Source organism: Aspergillus eucalypticola, assembly GCF_003184535.1.
Source record: "Aspergillus eucalypticola CBS 122712 chromosome Unknown BO83scaffold_8, whole genome shotgun sequence".
NCBI classification, from domain to species: Eukaryota; Fungi; Ascomycota; class Eurotiomycetes; order Eurotiales; family Aspergillaceae; genus Aspergillus; species Aspergillus eucalypticola.
Window position 1 is genome coordinate 981608 of NW_020290282.1, and position 13443 is coordinate 995050.

The window sequence follows — 13443 nt, forward strand, 5'->3', positions numbered from 1 at the left end:
CAATACAGACCAGCAATGATGACAACTCTGGATCAGATACTTCTGAGACCGCCTCTTCGATCTATGCTCCCCATCCAGCACACTCTCGTTTCGACCTTCAAGCAGGCACGGCTCCAGTGACCCCCACAACACACTCATCGCCACACCTGTTTTATCAACTGTGGGAATGCAACCGCCTGCCCATCATCTAGGAGACTCCCTGCACCGTAAACGGAGCGGGATCTCCTGATGGAACCAGGACTGGTACTTCCCACACGCTTAGATGGCACTTTCTACGAAAGCATTTCCATGAGTGTGTTGGTATACTGGATGTCGGTTCTGTTTGTTGGTCGGGCGCGAGGGTATGGATGGTTCGGGCAAGCAAGAGGTTGTTTGTCTATGAAGTAGGTAAAAAGGCAAGTCTGAGCTGAGTCGATAGCACACACACATATATGCACATGCACATACATGAGACAGATAGAAATGTAGATGAGTTACGAGTGACGTTGACAAATTGATCAGTGGCCCTGTACGATAATTAAACCTATATAGCCTTGGTACATCTACTTGAATGAGAAAGCAAGCTTGAAAAGGTTGTTTGCGGCAGCTTCTACGGATTTATTGGCCAAAAGCTTCAGCGGAGAGAATACGGTTACAAAGAAGATATAATGCGCATATAAGATACTTGAATTGGAGAATACCATAGTTCACAGTCTGGTACATAAGCGCAACGGTAATAACATAATAGGCACTCGAATCAGTCAAGTACACGAGATAAAATAAAGAGATTAGTGGCCACGAGTCAATCCCGATAAGTGGGAGACATCAGAACCGGCCATGGAAACAGAGAAAAGGCAGAAGAACCATAAAACAGACCCACAGTACATGACTGGGAATGAGTGAATCACAGCAGCAGATGCAGAGATGCAGATCTACTGAAAAGTACACTGTGTAAGCTCCATAGTAAATGGCGCAAGAACAAAAGGAAACTTTTCATCTGTCGGAAGCATCACTCAAGAGACTGGATGATGCTTCCGACAGGTGGTGACAGGAGGCTCGACGCCCCCGCCCACAGAGCCCACTAGGGATAGGAATAGCACAATGAGCACAATACAGATACCAAAACCAAAACCCCATGCCATACCCGAAATGAAAAACCCAAGAAACTTTTTAGATCAGTTGGTGCCAGTCTTGGCCATGCTTCGCCAGTACTCCTCGCGTTGCTTGGACTCTTCAAGCATCCGCTCGAGCTCCTCAATACGGCGCTCCATCTCGCCTTGACGCTCAAGCTTGCGAGCACGAGATTTGCGAGCAGCCTCGGTATTGCGGGCCCTCTTCATGGCGGCGGGGTCGGCAGAGTCGAACTTGATTGGAGGCAACGGCTTCCGCTGACGCGCATTGACACCGGCCACTGTGGAGTGCTTGGTGCCCTGACGGGATGGGGCAGGAGAGGCAGACGGCGCGGGCGAGGCGCTGTCACGGATCACTGGAGTTGGAGGGGGTCCGGTCGCCTTGGGCTGTTGAAGGGAAGCAGCAAGCTCAAGGGCAGCCGAATCCAGGTCCAGAGAAAACCCATCCTGAGGGAACAGAGACTCCCACTCCTCAGGCACGGCGTTCAGATCCATCTCGGTGTTGATCATAGGAGATGTGTTCTGACTGAAGAAGCCAGGCGTATCCAGCGGGGGAGTGCTGAGATCGGTGAAAGTCGTCGATGGGGGAGCCGAAGCATCAAAGAACAGATCCTTCGGCGAGACGGTGCCCGGAGGGGCAACCTCTCCCATCGGGCTGAAGAACGAAGTGTTGATCTGGGGCGAAAGCATGTTGGACTCTGGGGAGCTGAGATCGTCCCCAAAGCGGTTGGACTGAAGATCAAAAAGCTCAGGGAAATCTAGAACTGTCTTAGCACCGTATACATAAGCGTGCACTGCCCAAGTGACGAGCTTACCTTGAGCGATGTTGGGGGTAGACATGATGCGGCGATGGTGTAGATACGATGCGTATTTTCTCTTTAGGTTTTGGTTGTGCTGATTCGGAAAGGCGGAATAGTTGCCCGTCTTGTCGTTGAATAGAGGGACGGGTGGGCGGTTAGAGTAGGCAGTGTTGCTCACTGCAGGAGTAGGATTCGAAGCGGCAGGTGTTGCGAACCGACGCGCGAAATGCTTTCGCAGAGCGGGGTGAGACCAAGAAGACGGAGACGAGGAATATCCGGAAGATTGAGCGGCTAATCTGGCCGAAAGAGGAACCTGCGCAGGCGAGCCTGGGAGCTGCTGATGCAAAGCTGAAGAGTGTCGTCTAACAGGATACCCTGGTTGGACCAGAGAAGGTTGATATGCGGATAATCTAGGGGTAGAATTGATCGGTGCTTGAGCACACGAGTCCCTGAGTTGCGGCGGGGGACACGGAGCGGGAAAGAGCACAAAGTCCTGCGGAAGGGGACTGGGATTGTTGTTGTTGTCGCTGGGAATCGAATTCACTGGAGCCGATGGCTGCTGAGGCGGGGGCGTGGGAAGCCATGATTGCTGTTGGGTATCCGTGGTGAACGACGAGATGTCGAACGGGAAAGCGTTGTTCGGAGAACTTGAGCTACGCAAAGCGATGCTAAAGTTCAGAGGTCCTGGGACAGGAGACTCTGAGGGGGTGGAAGAGGAGAGATTAGAAAAAGACGAGGTCCGAAGAGGATCTATGGTGTCTGTCTCGTACGAGAAAGACGTAGCTGGTGCGGGGGAGGCGTTTAGCAGGCCATTTTGAAAGCACGTAGTATCAGAAGCGGTATAAGTATGATGCTGTATGGTGACTGAGTTGTGATGAAAAAGAATAGAGAGATGTGTGGAGTGGGAAGAAAAGATGAAGTGGGAGAGAAAGAAAAAGGAGGGAGAAAAGAAGCGCCAGGCAGCGACGGGAAGCCAGGCACTTCTTAACTGTTTGTGTGTGCGGTCTTGCCCGGATCTCTCCGCCAATCACCATTGATCGAACCCCCGCCTGGTGCCCTAGCCTGATTGGGGATAGTCAATCTTACGCGGTCAGCAGGTGTGAGTCATAGGGACAGTAAAGCCCACGATTGGCTGCCAGATCCAATAAGTGGAGCCTGCAGGAGCCCCAGGCATTCCCGTGCCTGGAGCAGCAAGTCTCAATTACCCTGTATTCTACTGTGTAGTACCAGGCAGGTACGTAGGCTTTCCTCCATTCAGCCCGCAACGGAAATGTCACTTGCAGGTCACTGGCCCAGTAGCAGCAGGCCCCCCTCAACCTTGGATTCCTGGTCCTGCTTCGACTCCTTCATTGAACTCCACCACTACTAGACTAATATGAAAGGAAGAAACTAGGCAAAAAAAAACAATAAAAAAAAAAAAAAAGAAGAAGGCCGCGCGACTTACTGTGGGTGATGAAACCGGTTCGCACCCGTGCCGCCGACCGGACCCATTGGCCAACCAGCAGGCACAGCCCGTCGGGGTCTGCATTTGGTGCAGCGCCCGGGGGTGTCATTGGGGCTGAGCCTGAGCCTCAATGTCTCAACTGTCTGCGAATGAGACCTGTCCTGTGTCCATCACTCTCTTGTCCCGTGCGACTGTCACTCCCTTTGTGCTTTGTAGGATCTCTCTATCTACGGAGTAAGCCTCAACTCCTGGCTACCGTGTTCTTGTCCCGGTTCACTGGGGCCGCAGGAATACGATGCCGCACCAAGGGATACTAGACAAAAAAGACAGAGAGCCGGTTTGCAACCAGGGTTTTTCACCCGGTCGGAGGATCCTTTCCCTAATTCCCTCCCCGCCCTGCAGCCCCCTCCTCGCCAAAGTCGCTCGAAGGGCGTGAAATTCCACTTGGGTCAAACTCTATCAAGACACCGAGACGTTCCGGCCTTCATCTGACCACAAATGAGATTTTAAATTAAAACGACCCTTGGCGAAATATTGCCCTAGGAAGGATTCACACAAAGACAGGGGAATCAAATTGAATCCGGTCCCGTTAGATTTTAAGGAGATTATTCTCGCTGTAACAGGGATGGTATATTCGTCGGGGGGTCGTATAATCTCCGGGGAGGTGCGTCGTATATTCCGGGCGGAGCATAAAAGATAACTACTAGACTAGACCAAGACTATTGGAATTTCCTCATTCTAATTAGTAATGCACGGGACCAACCGGCCCATGTGAAACCTAAAAGCCAATTACCTGCAAAGCGGAAAAGAAAATTCACTTGTGTTCTTATTCCATCCGAAGTTGGCATGTCTAAGATCGAGGTCTAGAAGGAGTAAATGGAGGTAGAATACTAGGCAACAATTCCGACTTCACAACCTACCTACCATCTCCTGCCAAGTCAACCCTCAGTTGACTAGGAGACGGACATATCAACACATCTCGAGATCGCACATGTCGTACGTATGTACATGCCTGCTAGCTAGTAGATACCGTTGCAACCTGCTCCGAGTGGGGATGCCAATCAGCGTCTGCATACATCAGCCGCGGCGCGCGCGCATCACCGCCGTATGCAGGCCGGTTATACCATGCCTGTCCTGTCCCCAGGCAGCCGCCGGCGATGACGTCTTGTCCAAGGAGTCGATGATGCCTGGTCAGCACTGCACAGTAGGACTAACTTGTCTACGACTCGGGAAGAGTCGAACCAAGCTTTCGTCTTCGTCGTGTTCATACTGAAATTACGGGATTGATTCGTGCTGCATGGTACACCTAGCCTGAGTACAACTAGTCCCTTTCTTTCAAATTGTTTAGGCGGACCCTGCGAATGCGAGACAATTGTACGAATAACAATAGTAGTACTAGCCGTGATGTGTGATCCCTTTTGCATATGCTCCCTCTCCCTTTTCCTTTCCCCCCCACCCCCCATTGAACCCTTTCTTCCCCTCCTGTCGAATTGGCGACGGTGATGGTTCCGGCGCTAGGCGAATTACCCGTGCGCTCCGTGCAGGCGCCAGGCTGCCAGGGCTGCGTGGGTTGTCAAGTGCCCATCCTGTCGATTATCCCTGTTATTTTTTTTCGATTCGGTCTACAGGGGAATGCAGTTTCTCATTCAATGCTTGGCTCTGTATGCAGTGTCTGGTAGTTGTGCATATGTAGAAAATCTTGTATGTGTCGTAGCCTATAGGACCTCCGGCCACTATTCAACTGAAATATATATACTGAAGGAACATGATGCAGAACAACACAACACGATTGGAACCAATCACCAACAAGACCAAGCCAGACAAGCAATATAAGCTCTGGCCACCTGTCAGCAGTACTACTATCTAGGCGCCTGAACTCGCCTCGGCCATATTCATCCACTCCTATGAAGCAGAGGACCACCACCTTACCTATATACTACCACCTAATAGTAGTAATCAAACCCCACATCCGAAACACAATCACCGAATCCACCCAAAGCACAGATACAATCGCAGCCTCACTACCCTCGACGCCTGCAACACAGCTAGTCTACAGAGTACACAACAGTCTAGCCCCTACTACCCATCTTATCATCCAGTCAAAACAACCTATTACCTCCCCCCAATTCAGGAACCCTGATGCCTAAACATCCATTTAACTCCAGGCACCCAAGTCAACGAACTACCTCGCCAAGATAAAGGTTCCCCCCGAAAGATCCCGAACCGGAATCCTCCCTTACTAGGCAGAATACCTACATTCAGGAAAGGACATACACACGACTCTGATGCGCAACGGCGCACAGTCTAGTCCAGACCAGACCACTCTATACCCCACTCCACCCCCCAGGCATCAACGAAGTACACATATTTCCAGAGTTATCTAGACGGGGTAAGTATGTCCATTGCGTACCTGCTAGCACATTACGATATGTCGAATGTCAGATAGATATATGGAGAGACTAGGCAACAATCAACCAACACATATTCCCAGAATACAGAAGTGAAAGCACCGGTATATTGTGGTATAGCTGATAATAGTAGTAATACTACTACTACCAATCAGACTAAATATTAAACTACTACACTATTATATCAGAATTGGAAGCTTAGTTGTTCTTGTATTTACACCCACCTGCGGATACGGCTTTGAAGGGGTGTTGGTGAGGAATTTTTTATATGATTAACGGTGCGATATGATCATAGATAGATACTGCCTCAAGAAGTGCATTTGACCTAACAGCATCATGATAACCCGGTAGATATATATCTGCGATGCGAGACTGGTATTCCCGATTTACATCCAGAGTAAATGCAGATGATGTGCAGATCTGTTAGTTCCAAGGCTCGGTGCATGTACTACTAGTACTTGCATAGTAAGTGATCCTAGAGAGCAAACAACAGCTACTTGAGGTCAAAAATAGAAGACTAATTTTATATATATATAACACACAAAAAACAATGTGCAATGGATGAAAGAAAGAAAACAAAAAGAGAAATTGAGCTCCGATAGGGGGAATCGAACCCCCGGCTGCCGTGTGAGAGACGGCGATGTTAGCCACTACACCATATCGGATATTTGTTGAATGATGGGTCATTTTAAGCTCTTATCAGCGGCTTGATCCTGCAGCCGCCAGCTCAACGTCCATGCTCACCTTCTATGATAAGCTTACATTCAAGAGTCCCCACCCCGTACACCAAGTGGACCGTGAGCACGTTACGCCTGCGGCCCTTAACAAAGTACGACAATCACCTAAGTCTAACACCTCGGATACACTACTACTAGGCATTGAAATAGAGTATAGTGGATATGTTACTAACAATACGTGGATTCTATTAAGTATTACCTCATGATGCTGTGCCATGTATACATGGCGCTATCAGCACGCTGTCACCATGTAGCCATGGTAGTCGACGGTTCGGGCCAATTTAGGTGGAGGGAAGTCCCCGTCCAGCTGGCAAAAGGCACCCTTTCTCCCAGTAGGGTATCAAGACAAAAGCATCAAACAGCAACATGAGAACATCAAAGAGCAAGCAATAAACAGCAACAAGTGGTATCAATCTAGTTTGGACGGCGCACAACATGAACACACAAGGCCAGTTGGGTATCCTTGCGGAACGCATATCATAAAGGAATGAAACGCAGCACCGGACACGCAATAGACATCCGGGCTCGGAAATGACCGCCAAAGCAGCAGAGGGTATCATTGACACTCATCTTGGCAGACCTCGCCTTGCACAGGGAGGGATACCAAAATGGTGGCAGTGGGAACATCAATTAGACACAAAAAGTAACAATCATTGGATGTATTTTTTTCTTTTCCGGGCTTTTCATTTTCCAGAACGACTGATCATCGAGTAGTTGAAGGATTGGGATACGAATATCGCTGGTCCCACCATTTCTCATACTCGACTTCCTTGCGAGAAGCACTTCATGCAGCAGCTTGAACAGGAGTAGAAGTGGCGACGTCGACGGGCTTGGACTCCTCAGCGGGAGCAGCCTCAGCGGGCTTAGCACTCTCCTCGGCAGGAGACTCCTGGACGGTAGCCTCCTTGGGAGCAGCCTCAGCCTCGGTGGCCTCCTTGGGCTCGGACTTCACGGCCTTGCTGGGCTTGCGGAAGATGCCACCAAGCTTGTTGCCCTTGGGCTTGGGCTCGCCATCGGCACCCTCGTTGTCGGAGTCACCCTTCTTCTTGCCGAAGTTGCCGAAGAAAGAGGTGCGACGCTTGTCCTTGGGGGTCTCAGCGGCGGGAGAAACGGGAGCGGCGTCCTTAGCAGCCTCAGCCTCAGCGGGAGCAGTCACGCTCTCGGGCTCGATGGGCTTCACAGCGGCCTCCTCAACGGGGTTGTCCAGCTGAGGAGCAGTGCTAGCAACAGCGGTCTCGGCAGGAGCAGTGGCCTCCTTCTCCGACTTCTCGTGGGAGGGGCTGGTAACCTTCTGGAAGAAGTTGCCGAAAAGAGAAGCACGCTTGGACTTGGGGGCAGGGGTTTCCGCCTTCTTCTCTTCCTTCTCCTCCTTCTTCTCCTCCTTTTCTTCCTTCTTGTCACTGGCTTCAGCAGGAGCAGCTATGTTGGCATTAGTATTTGGTACACCCAAGGTACTAATATACGGTAACATACCCTCAGTGGTCTCAGCGGCAGCCGAAGCCTCAGCAGCAGGGACCTCAGCAGCAGGGACCTCAGTAGCAGCCTCAGCAGGCTTAGCCTCCTCGGCTTTGTCCTCCTTGTCCTCAGCAGGGGCAGCCTCCTCCTTGGCCTCCTCCTTCTTTCCAAGAAGAGTTCCGAAGATGCTGGCCCTCTTGCGAGACTGAGAGCGGCTCTTGGAGGCAGCCTTGTCCTCCTTCTTGTCCTCGGCGGGGGCAGCCTCCTCCTTAGGCTCGGCCTTCTTAGCGGGTTCGGCAACAGCAGGCTTGCCTGTTGGGGGTTAGCGGCCTAACTTTATACGCTGTTCAACTACGAATGTGACTTACTCAGCTTCTCGAGCTCGGCCTTGTAACCCTCGCTGGAGGTCACGGCCTCCTTCTCAGCCTTGGCCTCAGCAGCCTTGGCCTCGAGGGCGGCAATCCAGCTGTCACGCTCGGAGGTGCTGGAGGCCTGGAAGGTGTGCTTCTGGCCGTTGACCTTGAAGTGCAGCTCGGTGGAGCCCTCCTTGGCAATGTCGGAAACATCAGCCTGGAAAGTGAGTTAGCAAGTGGCGCAAAGTTTATCCGGTTGTCTATCATATTTACTGACCAGGTTGAAGATGCCGGCGGGGGAGGCCTTGTCCTCTGCGCGCTTGGTGAAGAACAGAAGACCCTTGCCGGTCTGGCTGGCCCAGGCGGCGATGGGGTTGGCGACCGCGGCCTTCTCGTTCTGGTGGAAGGCAGACAGCTGCTTAGACTCAACAGCGTCGTCGCTGAAGTAGAAGAAACGCTTGGCGAAACGGAGGCCCCTGTTTTGTGTCACACTCCATTAGTCACTGCATACTGTAAATCTGTCGCAACAAGTGGCGCCTTACTTGACGAGACCGGGGGCCTTGTAACCCAGGACACCCTCAGAAGCGGGGGTCACCTCCTCCTGCTTGGGCTCCTCCTTGGGCTGTTCAGCGGGAGTCTCCTCGGTCTTGGACTCCTCCGCGGCGGCGGGGGCAGCAGCCTCAGTGGTCTCAGCGGGAGTCTCCTTGGGCTCCTCAGCGGCGGGGGTCTCGGTGGCCGGGGTTTCGGTGGCAGCAGGCGCTTCAGTAGCAGGAGCAACGGCGGGGGCAGCCGCAGGAGTCTCCTCGACAGGCTTCTGAACGTCGGACATGGTGTCGGGTGGTGATTAGACGAGTAATTATAATCAGTAGGGATGGGATTAAATAAGAGCTAGGGAAGCTGGCGAAGCTTCGTAAATAAAGGCGCGCGTCGAGCAGGGTATCTCTTTAAGGGGTATCTCAACAGAAGGAAACAAAAGCTCTCTTTGCGCAAAGCTACAAGAGCTCGGGTATCACAATGAAGGGGAAAAGGTGGGTGGGAAAAGAAATGAACCCGGGACGGACAGTCGCGATTAGAATGAATATGGAGAGGGAAAAGAAGAGGAGAAGAGGAGAAGAAGAGAAAGAAAGAAGCAGAAGAAGAAGAGGAAGGAAGCGACAAGAAAAAGAGGGGAGGGAGAGCAGGAGCAGGGGCCGAAAGGAGGGCGAGGGCGAGGGCGAAAATGAAAGGGTGTGGGCGACGAGGCCTGGTCATTGGCGCATCGTCCCAAACAGGCAGGGAGCTGCAGGGCGGCACTAGAGCCTAGACTGAAAGAGGGTGGGCCTGATACTGGGATGGCCACTCCAGGGCTAAACTATCATGGGTTAAGTGTCTAGTCACTTGGGTGTGTGGTGTGTGGTGTGTGAGGGTGTGAGTCTACTGCTATTTTTTTACCTTCCGTTTTTTTTTTTTTCTTTTATTTTATCCTATTCTATTTGATTTTTTATTTTTCCTTGCCCTTTTACCTAACAATCAGGGGTTGACCCCCCAATTACCTACTTCGATTGACCCATCATCATCAGACCATCCTTCCAAGGAAAATATAAAAATAAAATAAGATAAAAAAAATTACAACCCACACACAGACACGTTACTATCATCCCCCTTCACTACTGTATATGGGGACCGTCAATCCAAATCTTTCACTGGGCATCTACATCTTATGTGTTCGAATTATATATGTAAGTAGTCTGCAGATCGACGCTCGTACCTTACTGGAAGTTCTACTCCGGAGTGGTCAACTTCATGGCAAGGTAGCCCGGAGTAACTCCGTCAGAATGAGAACCCCGTTCGAGTGTGAAAAGGGCCCGGTTATTGGGTCCAAACTATAAATCAGGCCGTCGGGAGGTAATTCACTGGACGAAAAATTTTCTGGACGATGGCTCTTGCGCCGGTGCAAGAGCTTTCCTAGTCTACGGAGTACTACTCCCATCGGCCCAATAATAGGTAATACATCCTTAACCCTTGGCCTCCCCGTCCCCCTCCCCCTATGAGGTCAAAGGGCGGTTGAAACCATGGTGAATCGTTCCTCAAGACAGACAACCTTTTTTGATGACAGGTCGCCAGCTCCCCTCCATTCTTAGTTGGCTACCCGTCGTGCAGATTAACGGCTCGCAAGCAGTTGGCCTTAACCCGCTGCTGACATGATTACCTTATCATCGGGGAACTCCCATCCAGACAGCTGAAACGAAACTTATCTGAATAAGATCAGATGGGACAAAAGAAAAATTAAAGCTAGGAAGGAATATTCTTTTTTTCTTTTTTTTTTCTTTTTTCTTTTTTTTTTTTTTCATGAATTTTTATTCCATGTTTTAGACTCGAAAGAACTCATTAGACCACTTCTGAAGAATCTATGTTTACCCGTATCACCTGCTCACCGTGTTTGTGGGACCCAAGCCACCCATTCGGTCCTGATCCATGGTCTCCTATTCAGATCATCCTGGTGGGTTTAGCTTGTAGCTGGGCCGTTACACAACCATGGTTGAGTCAGTTCGCTGTTCCAATATTCAGACAAGTGGCATCTTCTTCTGCTCTCCTTATTCCTCTCCTTTTAACCTTTCATACCCTGGTGTAGATTATATCTAGGCAGGGAAGTAAAACAAGTGGCCTATGGGAGGTGTATCAAATTCAACGCAAAGATTGTATGTTTCACATATACAAGTCTGGAAGCAGGACATTCCCTGCCCAACCTGATCCACCAAGATCTCTCTCAAGGCTTCTCCGTAGTCTTCGATTAGTTCCGACTATGGCATATTAGTGAGCTAGTCAGGTGTTAAGCGCCGGGCTACTGCTAGGATTCCGTGTTTTAGTCTAGTTGAGGTATTCTGCCCGTAGGTTGCAATTTATTAGACGCTCGGTTACCGACCAGTCGTCGTTTTGGTTAACGATGTGCAGGATCTGTTCTTGGAGGGAAATCCAATAATTATTATCATCGTCGTCATCAATAACATCGTCTTCTTCATCCTCCTGCTCCGATGGCGGCGAACCTGTTTTCTCGTCAGGTATGGAGGAGAAGGAGGGGGAAATACCAATCCCAGCGGCAATCATGGCCATCCCCATCCATGCGACAGGCAAACCCCCTCGTGACAGCCCGAACATTGTTGTGAATTCGGGGGCCAACCAGGGGCCAAGGACACCCTCCATCTCAGCCTACTGCCTTGCCTTAATCCGTGAGGATTCTGCAGCCAGTAGTACTCAGTAAGTAGTAGATGGACTCGCGTGACATTACCCTGATCAATGGCGTCTTCAAGTTCGGCAACCTTTGATAGGATCTCCCTCAAGTATCTGTGGCTTTGCGATCCTATCGTCGCATTCTATCTCACAGTCTCACAAGGACCTTTGAACTTTTTTTTTCTTTTCTTTTCCGTTTCCAAGAGAAATTTATGAAAGTATTGACTAGCGCGAAAAAGAAAAAAAAAAGATCGAAAATTCCACCCCTGCCCAACAAGGTCCATCAGTTCACTTCTTACTCGTACTTTTTCGTACTTAACTTACGTTAGTAAGGGTAGGGTGACTGGATAGCGCCATGGCGGGCGGACGAGCGACCCACATGTACCAACGCTATCATCATCCCCTGTCTCAAGTCACTTCAACTCTCAACTCCCTGGAAGGTCTGACCAGATAAAACAAACAAGAACCACCACCTCCTACATAACTGCAAGATACTAGTCAAGCCAGCCCTAGAATAAAACGCCCTAGTTCCACCTCAAGAATCAAGCAATCTCCTTGACCAAGCTTCTTCTCCTTACGATGAAACTATTTTGATCTGGGGCGCAAACCAGTCTATGCGGCACCACCCATCCATAACCACACCAAACTACTATCCCTACAACCACAGCACACACGCACAGCTAACCACGGAACCAACAAGTTACAGACTAACTTTACGTTACCGAATGAGCATCATATGTCAAAGCAACCGTCACCATCAGCAGCAGAAGGAAAAGAAGCAGAACAAAAGATCGTCACGCATGCTTTCCCTAGACAACTCCCGCCATCAAATCATGATTGTCACTCGCCTATCATATCATACCCGAAATAGGAAATTCATTCAACATTAGAGCCGCCCGTGACTCGGGGGCCCCCGCCCCATACTTATTAGTAGTACTCACTACTTAGTTACTTATTCCATCATAGCACTACCAACCAACTAACCATGTACCTACTGTAGTACGTACTGTATTTGGCTGCTTTACAATTTCCACCAGTCAACCCCAGTAAGTAGCAACTCCAATCAACCCAAGGCACCTGCAGGGTACTTTAATTCAAACCCGACCCGACCGAACCAACCGACCAACCAACTAGAAGCTTTGCACTTTTGCAGAGTAGTAGATACTTACAGTAGGTATCTGCGGCGGCAAGTGTAAAGAAGAAGTGGATCTTAGCTAAACCCACTAGCCAAGTAAAAAGTAGTAGCACCACCACCACCACCCCCTTTTTCGCCGTTGCGACAATCAACCTGAACGGCACCAACGACTTGCTTATCCCGGACCGCTATGAACCAATCAGACCACCGTCGATCTGATGATCAGGCTTGGCCCGTGTTGCAATGATGGCCGATTCTGTCCTCTTTGCTTTTTCCCCTTCTCTCTTCCCCCCTCTCTCTCTCTCTCTCTCTCCCCGTCGGCAGTCAGGGTTAGTAGTAGTAGTAGTAGTCGTTTTCAAGGCTGTGCCAGATCCTACCGTATGAATAATGGAAAAAGAGGGCATTGCAATGTTGCGCGCATCTGATGCTGATTGATTCCCAAAGCTTGTCACCTACTATACTATAATAATTACTACAGTAAGTACACTGTAATCTTAAATGTTATATCAAGATCATCACTTGTAATAATCCCCATCCCCATAACTAGTTAATAAAAACAAAATCTTACATAAGACCAACCCAACTTCCGCCCCCCCCCCAGATGGGAGTACTCCGTAGAATAATTATCATGTATTGATTGCGCCATTTTGCATCTCGCTACTATAAGTAGTAGGGTAGACTCATGGAGTAGATTACCACGCCCCATTACCCGAATCATCCCAAAAAAAAACAAATAAACAATCACAAAAATAGATAGTTATCTAACTACTCTCTCTCTCTCTCTCTCTGACAAAT

The 13443-nt window shown here is 49.9% G+C and overlaps 4 protein-coding genes and 1 non-coding gene across 5 annotated transcripts; all 5 read right to left on the reverse strand.

Moving 5' to 3' along the window:
* Positions 1-880: 880 nt before the first annotated feature.
* cpcA (amino acid starvation-responsive transcription factor GCN4) lies at positions 881-3462 on the reverse strand (the record flags this gene model as incomplete). Its single annotated transcript, XM_025535946.1, has 3 exons — positions 881-1867; positions 1925-2692; positions 3354-3462. The coding sequence occupies 3 exons, from the start codon at positions 3460-3462 to the stop codon at positions 1155-1157; spliced, it is 1590 nt and encodes a 529-aa protein (XP_025389834.1). The 3' UTR covers positions 881-1154.
* A 2892-nt stretch (positions 3463-6354) lies between these two features.
* Positions 6355-6426, reverse strand: BO83DRAFT_t118. Its single transcript has one exon. It is a non-coding gene; the product is annotated as a tRNA-Glu (tRNA).
* A 206-nt stretch (positions 6427-6632) lies between these two features.
* Positions 6633-7170, reverse strand: BO83DRAFT_240787 (uncharacterized protein). Its single transcript, XM_025526966.1, has one exon. It carries the CDS (start codon positions 7056-7058, stop codon positions 6780-6782), a length of 279 nt encoding a protein of 92 aa, XP_025389835.1. The 5' UTR covers positions 7059-7170; the 3' UTR covers positions 6633-6779.
* On the reverse strand, positions 7171-9227 carry BO83DRAFT_240804 (uncharacterized protein). The gene is made up of 5 exons (XM_025526967.1): positions 8849-9227; positions 8584-8782; positions 8322-8523; positions 8087-8265; positions 7171-7879 (listed from the first exon to the last, which is right to left on the reverse strand). The coding sequence occupies exons 1-5, from the start codon at positions 9133-9135 to the stop codon at positions 7283-7285; spliced, it is 1464 nt and encodes a 487-aa protein (XP_025389836.1). The 5' UTR covers positions 9136-9227; the 3' UTR covers positions 7171-7282.
* A 1432-nt stretch (positions 9228-10659) lies between these two features.
* BO83DRAFT_377317 (uncharacterized protein) lies at positions 10660-11809 on the reverse strand. Its single transcript, XM_025530956.1, has one exon. It carries the CDS (start codon positions 11439-11441, stop codon positions 11154-11156), a length of 288 nt encoding a protein of 95 aa, XP_025389837.1. The 5' UTR covers positions 11442-11809; the 3' UTR covers positions 10660-11153.
* Between the last annotated feature and the right edge of the window lie 1634 nt (positions 11810-13443).